At 44.0% G+C, this 15,032-nt stretch overlaps 1 protein-coding gene across 2 annotated transcripts in view; it reads left to right on the top strand.

Annotated features, from left to right (window-relative positions):
- Positions 1 to 3,365: 3,365 nt before the first annotated feature.
- Positions 3,366 to 15,032, top strand: part of LOC146181512 (FAS-associated factor 1-like) — a 30,816-nt gene continuing 19,149 nt past the window's right edge. The window contains exons 1-4 of one of the 2 annotated variants that reach the window (XM_084576572.1): positions 3,366 to 3,397; positions 3,987 to 4,110; positions 11,434 to 11,502; positions 12,835 to 12,967. In XM_084576572.1, the coding sequence (XP_084432698.1) occupies positions 4,072 to 4,110; positions 11,434 to 11,502; positions 12,835 to 12,967 (241 nt within the window). In that variant the 5' untranslated portion in view covers positions 3,366 to 3,397; positions 3,987 to 4,071. The other variant, XM_084576573.1, reaches the window with a different exon arrangement.

Below are 15,032 nucleotides of genomic sequence, written 5' to 3'. Positions count from 1 at the left end.
CGAAAAGGCGTCCATGTGCTCTGCGACGTCTAGTGCACGTTAAAGATGCCCAGGTTGGTGGTCGAAATTGCTATGTAGCTCCCCACTACAGCTCCTTTTTCTCTCTTTCCACTTTCACTCCCACCTTTCTCCATTCCCTTACGACGCGGTTTAGGTGTCACGGGAAAATATGACAGATACTGCGCCTTTCCTTTCCTGTAAATTAGTTTATTTATTTATTTATTGTTTCTCGGTATTTCTTGTCGCCATAGAAATGTTTGTGTTAATTACCCAACTAAAGAAACGATTTTGGCCTTATGCTGATCCTGCATCAATATACACCCTGGCCGAGCTCTAATGTTGGGCCGATCGTTGAAATTAATGGTTATTCGCCTACCGAACGTTGCCTGAAATTTTGATGGATGCGGAACGAAGTGTCGTCCGCGTGCTGTGCGATGTCAGTGCACGTTAAAGATCCCCAGATGGTCTTTACTCCGAAGCCTTCCACTGCAGCACCCCTTTCTCGCTTTCCGCTTTCACTCCAACCTTCCTCCCTTTCCTTACGACGCGGTTCACGTGTCCACAGAACAAGTGTGACAGGTACTGCGCCTTTCCTTTCCTGTAAACCAATTATTATTATTATTATTATTATTATTATTATTATTATTATTATTATTATTGCGAAAACAACACTATGCTAGTCGTCGAGCAATTTCGCGTGCCACAGCTTGGGCCAAGTTGCGCATGCGCGAGTAGCCGCGGGACGCCAGAGGCAGCTGCTGGTAACGTTACTAGATAGGACCCTATCTAGTAAGTGACCCTAGAGTGAGTGAGTGAGTGAATAAACTTTATTAAAGCGCGACGTAGTCGGAACTGCCGAAGCAGCACTGCCGCGCGCTCTGCCGGTACCGGAGAAGTGACATCATAACCACAGCCGGCGCCAGCTGCGCATCTCTCTCGGTTGGTTGTGCGAAGAGGTGCGTGCGGCCAGAATAGACCAATTATGGAGGAGAGCTCGGCCGCTGCTCAGAGCGTAGCCCAAGCTATATCCTAAGCGTAGCTATGCAGCTGTTGCTTTCGCAACCCAACTAGGTTTAACCAGAGCCACTGCATGTATTATTATTTACCCGCTGACATTACTGGCAGGAAACGTTCTGAAATGTTTATTTCGACCTCAATGGCAAAATTGGGGGAACGGGAAAGTCCCCTCACCACTGCGATGCAACGGGTTTGCCCCTCCCCCCCTTCTAAGACAAAATCCTGCTGACGCCCATGTGTAGTGCAATGTTTTGTAATTGCTCCTTTCGTTAAAGCATTTCTGCAGATGGCAATACATGTGAAGTCAAAATGGCAAATAACGTACGGCAGTTTCGCACAGTAATGAATGTCAATACTGACGCCATCTTTTCTGAACATCTGAAGGTTCCGAAGCTAAAAAATAGTTCCCTATGGACCAGAAATGTCCACTGAACACTCCGTTGAGATTCAAACATCCGCCCATCACTCTGAACGTTTATGGGATCATGTGCCCCCTCGCTGGCAATATTTGTACTCAAGTGCATATATGTTTATTTGAATATGATTTGTCCCACTTGTCTGTCCCACTTGTTCTGTGGATCTGACCGCGCCGTAAGTGAAGGGAGAAAGGTGGGAGTGAAAGTGGAAAGAGAGGAAAGAGGAGCCGTACTGGAGGGCTGAGGAGTAATTTCGACATCGCACAGTGGGCGGAGGTGGTGAAGGGTGGCTGTTCCTGGCCCTACAGGGCTGGGACTGGTAGGTCAACGCCGCTTGCGGGGGGGGGGGGGGGTAGCCTGCCACTGAATTTTTTATCTGTTGTAGGCCATCAATGCACCCACCACCGCTTAGGTGGTGGACAACGGCTGTTCCGGTGCGCGTCTTCCTCTTCCTCTCCCTCTTCATTTTCTTTCTTCTCTACTTTCTCTCCTGTCCGCACGAGGCAGCGGGGGTGGGGTCGCCCCGCCGGGGTGGTGCAGTGGTAAGACGCCCGACTACTGTGCCGGAGTACCCGGGTTCGAACCCGACCTCGGCGGCTGCGTTTCGATGGAGGCGAAACGATGAGGTGTCCGTGTGCTGTGCGATGTCAGCGCACGTTAAAGATCCCCAGGTGGTCGAAATTACTCCGTAGCCCTCCACTACGGCTCCTCCTTCTCGCTTTCCACTTTCACTCCCATCTTCCTCCCTTCCTTTACGGCGCGGTTCAGGTGTCCACAGCAAACAAGTGAGACAGTTACTGAGCCTTTCCCTTCCTGTGAACCAATTAAAAGATTAAAAGAAGGCAGCGGGGGTGGCTGCAGCTACAGAGCCAATAGCAGGCCCGTGCATTTTCTTTTCCTTCTTCCTACAGCCACAACAACAACGATATCGCACTGCACACGGATGCCTCTTCGTTTCGCCACCATTGAAATAATAATAATAATAATAATAATAATAATAATAATAATAATAATAATAATAATAATAATAATAATAATAATAATAATTGGTTCACAGGAAGGGAAAGGCGCAGTATCTGTCACACTTGCTCTGTGGACACCTCAACCACGCCGTAAGTGAAGGGAGGAAGGGAAGAGTGAAAGTGGTAAGAGAGAAAGGGGAGCCGTAGCGGAGGGCTACAGAGTAATTTCAACCACCCGGGGATCTTTAACGTGCGCTGTCATCGCACAGCACACGGAGGCCATTTCGTTTCGCCTCCATCAAAACGCAGCCGCCGTGGTCGAGTTCGAACCCGGGAACTAGTAAGTGTTTTCTGCCGTCACGTGCAAAGCAAGCGCGCCTTCCTTCCCCATTTCATCATGTTCCCTAGTAACCCATGCAAGAACAATGCGGCCGCGCTCACAATATAAAACCGAAATTTTAACGGACAAAACGGCAACGCTTACTGGGAAATCATTTCCTGGATTATATATGACATCATTTTCCAACTTCGTTCAAGTTTTAAATATCGCGGGCAAGCATATGAGAAAGACCGCGAAATTTAAAAATTGTAACCACGCCATGGTTGAAGGAACTTCGGTTAGTCATCTGATAGTGTTGGCTTTATCAGGCGAAAATTGTGACCGGTCTAAATGGTTTAAGGAACAATTCCGAATTGATACCAGTTGGATTTGTATCGGTAGCTCTCAAGGATACCAGATTGAGGGCGCACTGATTTTAGAATCTGGCTATCAAATATTCCTTTTCAGCCGCTCAAATTTCCGATCGCGTTCTGTGTTAGTGGCCGGTTGGTAAACTTTTTGTGCCTCCATTCTATCAATCCCAGAGTTTTCGAAGTTTCAGTTTGTTCGTTGAGCGAGATACCCTTGCCTTGTCAGATGGAAGGAAGGATGCACTAAGTGCGATCCTCTTGTGAGGGTACAGACCTCAACCTGCGACCATCATCATCTAACGGCTACCCCAGGCAAGGCCTCCCGCACCATAAGGTTTGGGGGGATTTTTGTTTCGGGAAGCGAGATACCCTTCACGTGTGCGGATAGAGGTAGCTACCTTATGTAGTTATGTGACCTTCCAAATCATAATGTTTTATTTCCAAAGCAGTTGCCTTCACGCCATGTACGTGTGCTGCCTAGCGAGTGCGCTCTCGGAGCAGACATATGTGTCAGGGACAATGTGTAGCCAGTGTATTCTTCCATGGCGCCTCGCTTAGAATTGCTCATTATTTCATATTTCAACCGAGGCATTTCCGGACAAAGCAGGGGCTTTATCTGTTTTATTCTTAAAACACGGACACGATTTCTACTGAGCCCCTGGCGGCGGTTGGTTGAGTCACCGAAACCATGGAACATAGAGTTATCATGGAACTAATATCTATCAAGAGTGGCCGATAGGGGAGGCGATTATTCATATTACGGGCTAGGCTGTACACACTGTTGTGGACGTCTGGACGTCTCTCTACTTCCTCTTTGCTTATATTTGTAGCGCTGCTTATTGTGTTCTTTTTATCTCAGAAGGTCAATATCAGAGCGAATGTCTCTCTGTGCTGGCAACAGCGGCCGGTCGCCAGAATGAGCGTTCACATCACACGGCCATGGTCGCAAGTTTCTGGTCGCAACAGCGGACCTCGGCACGGACGTGATGACTGAACAGCGAGACCAAATCCTGGCCGATTTTCAGGTGAGTGGGCCATGTCATCAGCCGTTTGCCCGGCGCTTGCGACTGCACCCTTTTTTTGCGCGAAATGACTCGCGGTTTCGCGGAGCGGATTTGCGCTTAGCTCCCTCCGGTCTTTTAAAAGCTCTCGCAGTCCAAGCGCTGGGAAGCGTCCGCAGGGCGACCCTGTCACCGGACTTGCGCGAAACTCGCAGCGTCACGATCACAAGCGTCGGCGGTAGCTCGGGGCCGTCACGGCCTGCGAACAAAGGCATGGGCGCACCGAAGCGGACGGACATATGATCGCTGGCTCTGACACGATCTCCGATTGATATAGGAAACCAGCGGAAACGACGAGGCGCAGGCCCGTTCTTGAGGACGAGATGGCGATTACTTCGCTCGTTCGTCTCGTGAATGAGTTTTCCTTCTCATTTCTGTCGCTGTAGTTCGGCAAAAACCTACAAGATGCACTTAGTGCCGTTTGTGCAATCGCTGTTTCATCTGCGCCCGAGTGTCAAGTGTCAATTCTGGCCACCCCTTTTTTCTTGAGTCTGTTTCAGGCTTCAACAACGGCAGGCTAAACAAGTGCCGATTATCTGCTGCAGTGAATGCTGAGATTCAGATTACAGGCGACGGAATGTATCGTTGGTTTCGTTTAAGGCGCTGCGGAAAAGTGTTGTGTTGGCCGCGGAGCGTTGATGGGAACGTTGTGTAGACAAAACCGTGTATCACAATGTGAATCCTCCGAGTTACGCGTACGCCTGGTTTAGCATATTGTTGAGCGCATAGTGCGCCGTTCTGGCAAGAGTTAAAAATAGTCGAGGGCAAGAGTCGTGGCACCAATCAAGAAGCCAAATCGAGATTGTATACGCAGCTTGTGCGAGACATGCTTTGCTAGGAACCGTTGTTGGCTGATCGGATTTTTTAGTAGGTTTCTAATCATCTGCATGCCTGCACTCGATCCTAGACATGAACTAATTAACTATTAGTCGCATTTCCTTCCTTGTGGTGAACCTATAGAGTGCGGTCGTGATATGCACAGCCTCAGCAAGTGTCAACATAGTGATAGCTGTAACTGGAAAGCATTTGCTTGAAGGTGGAAATAATCAGCACTAATCAGATGCAGTAATTTGTATTATCCTTCAAAATTTTTCGCTGCATATGTACGCATATGTATTTGCTCCTAGCTAGTAGTCACAATGTAGAGCTTCCTGAACCGTTCATAAAATTAAGGCACTTCCTGAAAAGTCGAACTCCTGTTATTATTTTTTTTTTTTATAGATAGAACATCTAGTTAAATGGGATTATTTGTATGTCATGCTAACCATCCTCATACCTACTGGATGCCTCCATTCTACTCTTCCCTTTCTGATATCTGTGAGCTTTGTTAAAAGATTTCCATAACATTGACAGCACAAGGGTAGATATTTTAATTACTAGCAGATGATAGTTGCTGTAATTTTTCGTTGACAGTTTCATGCCAATATTATCTTATTTTGTCAAACTGACGTGCACAGCCAGATAACGAGCCGCAAAGAATCTGCCTCTGTGGATAGGATTCTGGTGTTAGTGGTGACAATGTAATTGCAAAAAGTGCAAAACTGTGCCGCAGGGATTATGATGATTGGGGTGATAACTCCACTCTTTGTACGTGAGAGGAGTTTTATTTTTATTTATTTATTTTTTTTATTCGATACTGCAGACCTTGCTCAGGTCCAAGTAGGGTGGTAAAATACAACAATATTATAAATGAACAATACATCAATCAATGGAAACAGGCAACAGCGAGTCATTCCAATCTACAATAGTACGGGGAAACAACAAAAACTTGAAGACGTCCGTCCATGCAAAATAAGGTGTTAGTGAATTCGGATGATGGTGTCAAGTAAGCCTAGATGTTGAAAGAGACAGATAAGATGAAGAGTCAAAAGCTAAATTTCCTTTGCAAAGCATGGAAACACAGTCATAAGTTTTTCCTTCGATGTGCAAGAAGTTCAATGCCATTATCACGCATTATTTCTGAGGGGGACTCATATCAAGAGAATTTGGAATAGATAAATCGTACTGCTTTTCTTTGTACCTTTTCGAGACATGTAATATTTTGTTTAGTAAACGCGTCCCAAACTATGCATGCATATTCAAGTTTAGGTCTGATTAAGAAATAATAGGCAAGCAATTTTACGTTAGGTGGAGCACTTTTAAGCTTGTGCCGCAAAAAATATGATTTACGCAAGGCCGAAGAACAGATATTATCAATGTGTAAATTCAATGATAAATTGTTAGCAGTTGTGACACCCATGTACTTATAATTGGTTTGTTCCTGCAAAGGCGACGAACCTAATGTGTAAGTAAAGGATAATGGAGCTTTTTGACGGGAGAAGCGAAGAAAGACAGTTTTTTCAGTGTTAAGTCGCATTCCCCAGATTTTACACCAATCAAAAATGCCAGCAAGAAAAGCATTAAATCAGTTTGATTGTTTGATGGCGTGATTTCGAAAAAGAGCACACAATCGTCCGCAAGCAAACTGATTTTCACAGTGGAATTAATTGCAGTGGTAATGTCATTTATGTAAATTAAAGCAATGGCCCTAGGACACTTTCTTGAGAGACTCCTGATGTGACCGGAAGACAGCCAGATTGTTGCTCATTAATTGCCACGAACTGGTGGCGATTTGTTAAATAATTCATTATCTATGTGATCAAAATTTCTGCAAGCTCAAGATGTCTCAGTTTTAGTATCAATTTGTCATGTGGAACAGTATCGAAGGCTTTGTTGAAATCAAGAAACAGAGCATCAATTTGATTATTTTTATCAAGGCTTGAGGCGAGTGAATGTGTTACAGTGACTAGCTGTATAACTGTCATAGTCTTTTCTGAATCCGTGCTGAAAATGAGGCAGTATTGAGTATTTATTCAGAAATTCATTAATCTGATTAGCAATAATATGTTCAATTAGCTTACAACAGGAGGATGTCAGTGATATCGGACGGCAATTTTCTAACAATGAACGGTCACCCTTCTTGAACATGGGCACAACACTGGCTGTCTTCCAGTAATCCGGTAATTTTCCAGCGATTAATGAAGCACAAAATATAATAACAAGGACCTTTGCAATGGATTAGCATATCGTTTCAAAAAAATGTTTCCTAGGTTGTCAGGACCACATGGAGATTTAGTTTTTAAGTTTAATAGCATCGAAACTATGCCAGGGTGCAAAATAAAATTTGTTTCAGATCGGTGAACCATTTTTTCATTGGATGAACAAATGCCAGAATTAGAAAACACACTATGGAAATAACAATTGAAATGACTCGCAATATCCCGGTGATCGGTAATGATTGAACCATCAATGCAAATCTGGGATACTTGTTTCTTTTTTTCGCTCATATGATTCCAGAACTGTTCGGGCTGTTCAACAATAAAGTTTGGTAATACTGTATTGAAGTAGCGTTCCTTCGAGGTCCGTACTGCACAAGTTTTCTTTCATTTCTTTAACGTGATGGAGCTGTAGGGGTTTTTTTCCTTAACCTTTTTATCTTGCGGGTCATGTGAATAATGTCACGTGTCATCCACGGATTTTGTTTGCAAATTTGCATTTATCAGGCCCAAAGTTATCAATACAGAACTGACAAATGTCTTTAAAATGGCGCCAAAGTGTCACGTCACTGTCGTTAAAGTCTGAGTCAGGTTTCCATATATTCTGTTATGGCTGCATCATTTGCGTGCGAGTAGTCCTTGAAGGATCGCTTTACAGGTTTTTCACATGAGGCGGAAGTGACTATGGGCACACCGATACTGACAAGTTGGTGATCAGATATACCTTCTACAACTGCAACATTATACTCAGTTAACATTCTGGGCAAAAATACCAGATCAAGCACAGATTTGCAAGGTCCTTGCACACGTGTTGGCTCCTGAACTATTTTAATTAGATCGTGCGTTAGCATTATGTCAAGCATGGTGTTCAAATGTTTACTGTTCCGCGAAAGTGCTTGCAAATGCTCCCAATTGATGTCAGGTAAATTTAGGTCACCTACAAGTAACAATTTATTCAATTGGAATTGAGACATGTTTCCTTGTAGCTTGACTAAATACTCAGGCGGCGCATAGGGAGGTCTGTAAATGGTGAACGAAATAAATTTGTGGCCCCAACACGTGATTTTTATGCCTAAGTTTTCGAGACTTGGATCGTCTTCCAGGACAACAGCTTCTATATGGTTCTTAATAAGGACTGCAATGCTGCCTCCCATAGTATTCTGATCCTTGCGGGAAACTTGATAGCACTGAGGGAACACATCCTCGTCACTTATTTCAGACCGCAGCCACGTCTTCGTTATCACAGCGATATGTGGATCGTGCTCTAATACAGTAACTTCAAGATTTTCTGTTTTGTTTAACACGCTGCGAGCGTTTAGGTTAATAATACGCAATTGCTCGTCGCACTTTTGGAAAAAGCGTCAAGTTTCTGGCTGGGGGGAGGGTTTGCTGAATATCTTTACATGCATGTTCTTGGCCTCATCCCAGAAAAAAATTTCTTTATCAATCTTGAGTTTGTCATGAACTAGGTATATTTTTTACCCTCTAGTTTATCAGCTTGTGCGCTTGTAGCTTTTTTTTAGTGTAACTGTAGAGAGAAATGTAAAAAGATTCAATACAGGAAGACAGGCATTCCAGCATTGTTTTGAACCAACGTGACAAGGTTGTAGGAAGCTGACATTGGAAAATCTTTTGCATCCTTGCACATGATTCTTTATGTTTGTACTCTCTGTTGTGCTCGGGACTGTTGTAAATCTGTCTTAAGAATGGCAGTGTTTTAGTTGGGAATGGATTTCCTATGCAAAATCTGGTGCCCAGTAAGGCAGTGACAGAAATGGTACAAATTCTAATACTTTGCAACTTAAAATCACAGTATGTAGTTGCTACATCAACTGAGATGCACATTTTTCATCGTTTTTATTCATATTCTTTGGCATATTCATCTATTCTTAGGAATATCTTGACAATTCTTACTGCAAAAATGGTATTATAGCTCCTTTGTTTTTATTTTTTTGTAACCTACTTAGTTCATCAGCCAGTTCATCGTTAAGTTACAGGGATTGAAAATGCTGCTGTATTTTTACTGTTTATTTTCACATTTCTGAGGCACATTTTATGTTGTGTAACATGTTTTGAGATTTTATTGGCTGGTAGAGTAGTAGCTGTTGCTGACTTTCCCAATGGGGCTGTATTCTTTCTCCTTAGGAGAGGGTTGTGTGGCAAGGCATAAGGCACCATGCTTATCAGTGCCAGCGCAGCTAAAGTCAGTGCTGTATGTCCACATTTATTGTCACTAGTCTGGAACCAGGAACCGTTCCCCATTTCGAAGTAAGGTACCCTTTTTGAGATTAATATACAGCAAATGTAATTAAATTACGTTGTGAAGAGTGCTATTGTTTTGTTTCTTACCTGATGAAAGTAGCAGTAAGCCCATATGTGAGCTCTTTAGCCAAGCACCAAAGAGTGTCATTTGGAAGGAACTGATCAACCCTTTGACTGTCGAGTATTCAGAAAAAAGATTCACCCCCCCAGTGTGAAATGTTTTTAAACGCTATGCGTTTAGTGCAGTACCTGTACGGCAAAAACGCTGCGGGACGGAATGCGGCGGCAGTACCCGTACGGCAAAAGCAGTCAAAGGGTTAAGCTGTTAATTAGGTTCATCTCTCTGAACATCATGGGTAATCCTATTGATGCGTAACAGGATGCCGTTTAAAGCAAAATTATAATCAGCTTTGGACTGCCCCTCTAGTTAAAGACGTGGAAGTTTCTTTAAGCTCTTCCGTAGTGCATTGAAAACATAATGAAAGCATTAATACCTCAGAAAGCTGCTCTAATTTTCTTTGCATGGTGGCTAAGGCCACCTAAAGAAACTATTATAGTTTAAGTTGGGTTACATATATTTAGTTACATACTGGCAGTAGTTTTAGTGAACGTAACTTGAAAAAATCTCGCCTACCATCAGCTCAAGCCTGAAAACAAATCTTTGAGTGGGTAATGTAATTGTGGCCTGTTCTTGCAATGGCCATTCTGCAGTGTCGTGTTGCTGCAAAGACAGCATGAAATTCAGAAGAGACCTTTTAGTAGTTAGAATGCATGGGTTAAAACCTGTTTGCGACTGAGACAAGTTTATAACACATTCATTTCTTTGCTATAGTTTGTACTTGTCTATATTGCATCTTATTGGTAGAAAGGCCCCACGTAAGTGCAGCAGCTTGATTTTTAGGGCACTGGACTGCTGAGCCGGACAATCCTGGTTTGATTCCAGCTGTGGCAGCCGCATTTAGATGGAGGCTAGACAGAAAGCAGCCATAGTCTGTGCAACATCAATGTTCGTTGAAAAACCCCAGGTGGTCTGAATTAACTGGAGCCTTTCTACTACAGTGACCCTCATAGCCTTGTCGCTTTGAGAAGTTAAACTCCATAAAAACAAACTATTAGCTCAAATAAGGCAGTATGGATTACATAGCAAATATGAGGTGAGGATATTTTGCCCATAATTAAACAGAGGAAATTGGCATGGTCAGGGTGTTGATGCACAGGACTGATAACTGGAGACCTTTTGGGGGTGACAGAGAAGTGACCTAGAGGGAGATGATGTAATTTTGGGTGGCAGAGAGTCGACAGAGCGAATGGACCAGCATGGTTGTTTTTGGCTCTTTCTCTCTCAAATGCACAGCACTAAAATTTTCGGTCGGTCAGTGTCAGTAGCAGCAAAAAAGGATGAAATTTCATTGCATTGTAGAGACATAATGTAGTGCTTGTCACAAGCACTACATTATCAAAAGTGACAAATGTTCATGATGAACATTCATCTTTTTTTTACACTGAGAATTAATAGCATGCAAATTGCTTTTATCTCCTATGAGTATGTTGCCTTTTAGCTCAGATATAGAGATGCATTTTAGTCTGTATTGCTTTTTAGAAAGGCCACGAGAACGAGACAAGTTGCAAGGAAGTGACGCTTTACCTTTCACAAAATGTAATTGCATGTTTGGTTCATGTCAGGTGTGGTCATAGGGCATTGGGAGAGGTTTTTCTTCTTACAGTATATTTGACTTGGCTCACATTGATAACAGTGGTGATGTTGCAGGCAGCTTTTAAATGTATTGATACATCTTGCATTGAGATGTTGAGTAGACAAGGGTCATGACATGAGACTCTTGTCATCATACACATATACACATACGAAGGGAGCTGACAATCAGCAGCCAACAGTGGTTTCTTAGGTCTCTCTGAGAGGGTATTTCTTGCACGCTGCTGTGTTTATGAAGTTGCTGTGGACAGTGAACAACCTCAGTGATTGTTGTTGCAGGCCTGCACCGGACTTGAGGATGTTGGCGAGTGCTTCATGTTCCTGGAGCAGGCAAATTGGAACCTGCTGGTGGGTGCCGCCTCCCTTTTTACTGAAATCCACTTGAGCTACCCATGACGAGTCTTGTGTGTTTCAAGTTTGCGCTCTCTCATTGTTAGTTGCTTGCCTTTCTCTGTTATAATGGATGTCCCCAAGAGGCCCATTATGTGAGGATTATGAATAAGGACAGGTTGGATTGGCCATGGCACAGACTGAATTTGTGGGCAGCCGCGACATACCAGTATCCCCATGAAACAGAGTATATGTGGCAGTTTCATCTTGCCAGTGTGGCTACACCTATAGTCCGGAAACTTTTGACTTCAAACGCTCAGACTTCGATTCAGCCAAGTGTGAAAGATGTAGCGATAAGGGCAACTTTGGCCAACAGAATCAGAGGATAGTCAAGGATATATTTTAGTCAAGAGAAGAATTTAAGTGGGATATGCAAGTCAGAGAAGAGATAACCGGTGGTCTGCAGGTAATGGAGTGAATGAGGGGTTACTACGAGAAAAGAGAGCTACGGCTGGAGGTTATTCACTGGGGTAGGGCTGGTGCGTGCCAGTAGCTTTGGCCAGTTGCTGCCGAATATATAGCCAACAGGGATTGGGTTTAATGTGTACTTTTCACTCAGGCTAATAACCTAGGCTTAACACTGAAGGGCGCTTGGATACACAAACCCAAAATGATCTATACAGAATGTGAGAACAAAGTTGGGAAAGATTTCTTCAGTTGGCTGAAAGCTGGGGAAGTGGAATGAAAAATGCTCACTCAGAAAAGGTGTTGGGGTTGTTTGACATGATAAATGGGCTGCTGAAGTAGCTTCCCTCTGTCCCTGCCAATTGGTAGTGGTAGTAATTTAGGATTTTACAGCACAGCAGCAGTCAGTATCTTTGAGTTTGCATATGTAGGTTTTGTTTGTCAGTGGCTGTTTTGAAATTGCAGTGAGCTATGAAGTATTTCTCTCTCAGACAATAACTGGCTTATTGTGCAGTATTAACAGACTCGCTGAATTGTGGGTTACTGGTGGGTCACGCTGCATATGTTTGCTGTGTGGTCGTGAATACTGAGTCCCCTGTAAAGCTGCAAGTTTAAAAGAGGCCACGGAAAAAAGCATACTTTTAAAGTCGCCGTTGTCACCTGACAAAACGCAAAGAAGCAGACCTAAGAAAATTCAAGAATGGCCTACCAAGTGGCCCACGACGCAAAACGTATAAGGGCTCCAAAAATTGCTCCCAATTGAACATTTCAATGCAGTGAGGCACATCTCAGCCATACTCTACCGCAGATTCTTTCGTGTGTAAAGCTTGGTTGAGAAATCTGCTTTGTGGTGTGATGCTGGTGTTGCCCGACAATGCCATGCAGGATGCGGTACACAATGCCCTGCCCCGGGAAACTCAGTCTCTGCCATCCGAAGAGGACTCAGTTCAGCGGCTGCAGCTCATATATCGTGACCGAGCAATTGCCCTCACACTACCACAGCAGGGAATCACATGTGGTGAGTCAACCGATGCGCCCCATTGCTTGCTTTATGGCTGCCAGCCACCTCGCTGTTTCAATGCATGTGTGAAGTTATACTGTGCTGTATCAGTTGATGCATGCATCTCCCACTCCATGGGGTGACATCGAGGTGCTGTATCAGTTAACGCATCCATCTCCCACTCCATGGGGTGGTATCGAGGTGCATACAGTTTGAAACGAAAAATCTGTAATGATGCAGTCACTAGGCCAGCAGTCGCAGACAGATAGAGGTCAAAGGCGATGAAATGGTGCAGTTTCTTGCTGTCTATTCTTGTGCACGGCCAGTATGGCAAATAGAACTGCCAACAGTTTCAGATTCTAGGGCATCGGTACAGTAAATTGTAGTGTAGTGGTAGCATCACACCATTTTGAAGGGTTGCCCTAGTGCCATCTCGCTGTGTGTGCCTGCCGGAGCAGGAACCGGTGTGAGACACACACTGCTTGTGGCTGAGCCATTCATACATCGGACAGTGCAAGTACGTTGGCTTAGCAAATAGGTCGGCCCCGCAATTTCAAGTTACAGTTCCTGGGTGGTAAAGAAAGTCTATTTGTATGCAACAGCGTACTTTAAACGAAAACACAACCAATGAAAAAATGTGCTGAGATGGCTTGCCGCAGTTGGATAGGAGCTGGGTCTAAACATGGATTTTGTTTTCTGGCAAGGTCAAGGGTTGAGGCTTCCCAAATACCTTGTGGTATTCCAATCTGCCCCTTGAGGTAGTTTTTTCCCATTAAGACACTAAATGTAAAAAAAATGTGCAACCTTCCCTTGGAAAACAATTGGTTACTCTTAGAGACCATCAGTTATCCTCTCTTTGAACTACATGTCCAGCCCATACTCACTTCTTCTTAATTTCGACTAGAATGTCAGCAACATGATATATTTCTCTGACCCACTCTGCATGCTTCCTATCTCTTATCGTAACACCTACTATTTTTTGTTCCATGGCCTTCTGCGTTGCCTTCAACTTAAGTAGAACCCTTTTCGTTAACCTCCACGTTTCAGCCCCATAGGTCAGTACCGGTAGGATGAAACTGTTATACACTATCCTCTTGAGTGATACCGGTAAGCTGCCAGTCATAATTTTTTCATTCCTTCCAAATGCGCTCCATTGCAATCTTATTCTCCTAGTTATTTCCCTTTCGTGGTCCGGATCTGCGGTCACTACCCGTCCTAAGTAGACATATTCGCCTACCACTTCCAATGCTTTGCTACCTATTTTAAACTGTTCTTTTCCTAGGCTGTTCAGCATTACCTTAGTCTTCTACATATTAATTTTTAATAAGCAGCCTAACATCCTGTGTGTTACTGTCAGCCTCTCGCACTTTGCCTTGGGTGTTGTCACTTTCATCAACTTGTATCTGCTTGCATGTAAGTTCAGAAGTAAGCTTATGTGGCCACTTGCTGTCGCATTGTAAATAGGTAATGGTAATTGTGCGACCATGAGTTTTTCGTTGTGTTGTTGCATGGGACTTCAGTGGGTGAGGGCTCTGCGGAGGGCGGGGTCAGATACGTTGGTGGTTAATGAAACTCCTGAAAGGCGAGTCTGGACAGGATGGTCTGCGAGGAGGATTGAGGGTGGCAGTGGTTGGATGGGCTGCCCTTTCACTAAGGGGTGGGAAGGATGGCTGGGTTTGTCACTGTCTGAAACGAGTGACTAGAGAGATGCATGCTTTTGTTATTTCATTGTGACACTGGTACTTGTGCAGCAAGAAAAGAGTGCTGTGGTCATTGCTGAGCTGGATATCTTTGTAGTTGACATATTCATGAAGTGCACAGCGTTGTTGTGGACCACAAATAGGTTTCTGGCCTTTTTTCACGGTTGGTATAGCTGTAAGAGAACTAGTCATGGAGCCTTGTGCTGGTGTCTGCTGTTTCGCGTTGTCCGTAAACCTGATAGCAGCAGCATTGTTCTGTTCACGCTCCTGGCCTCCTGACACGGTGTATGAAAAAAGAAAATGGAAGATAAAAATAGTGCTGTTGTTTGGAAAACAGTGTTATCTTGAATTTACGGCTTGATGAAATGCATGAGAATTTGTTG

This window comes from Amblyomma maculatum, chromosome 8 (genome assembly GCF_055883805.1).
Source record: "Amblyomma maculatum isolate TAMU_Amacu chromosome 8, ASM5588380v1, whole genome shotgun sequence".
In the NCBI taxonomy this organism is placed as follows: Eukaryota; Metazoa; Arthropoda; class Arachnida; order Ixodida; family Ixodidae; genus Amblyomma; species Amblyomma maculatum.
This window is presented reverse-complemented; position numbering and strand designations above follow the sequence as displayed.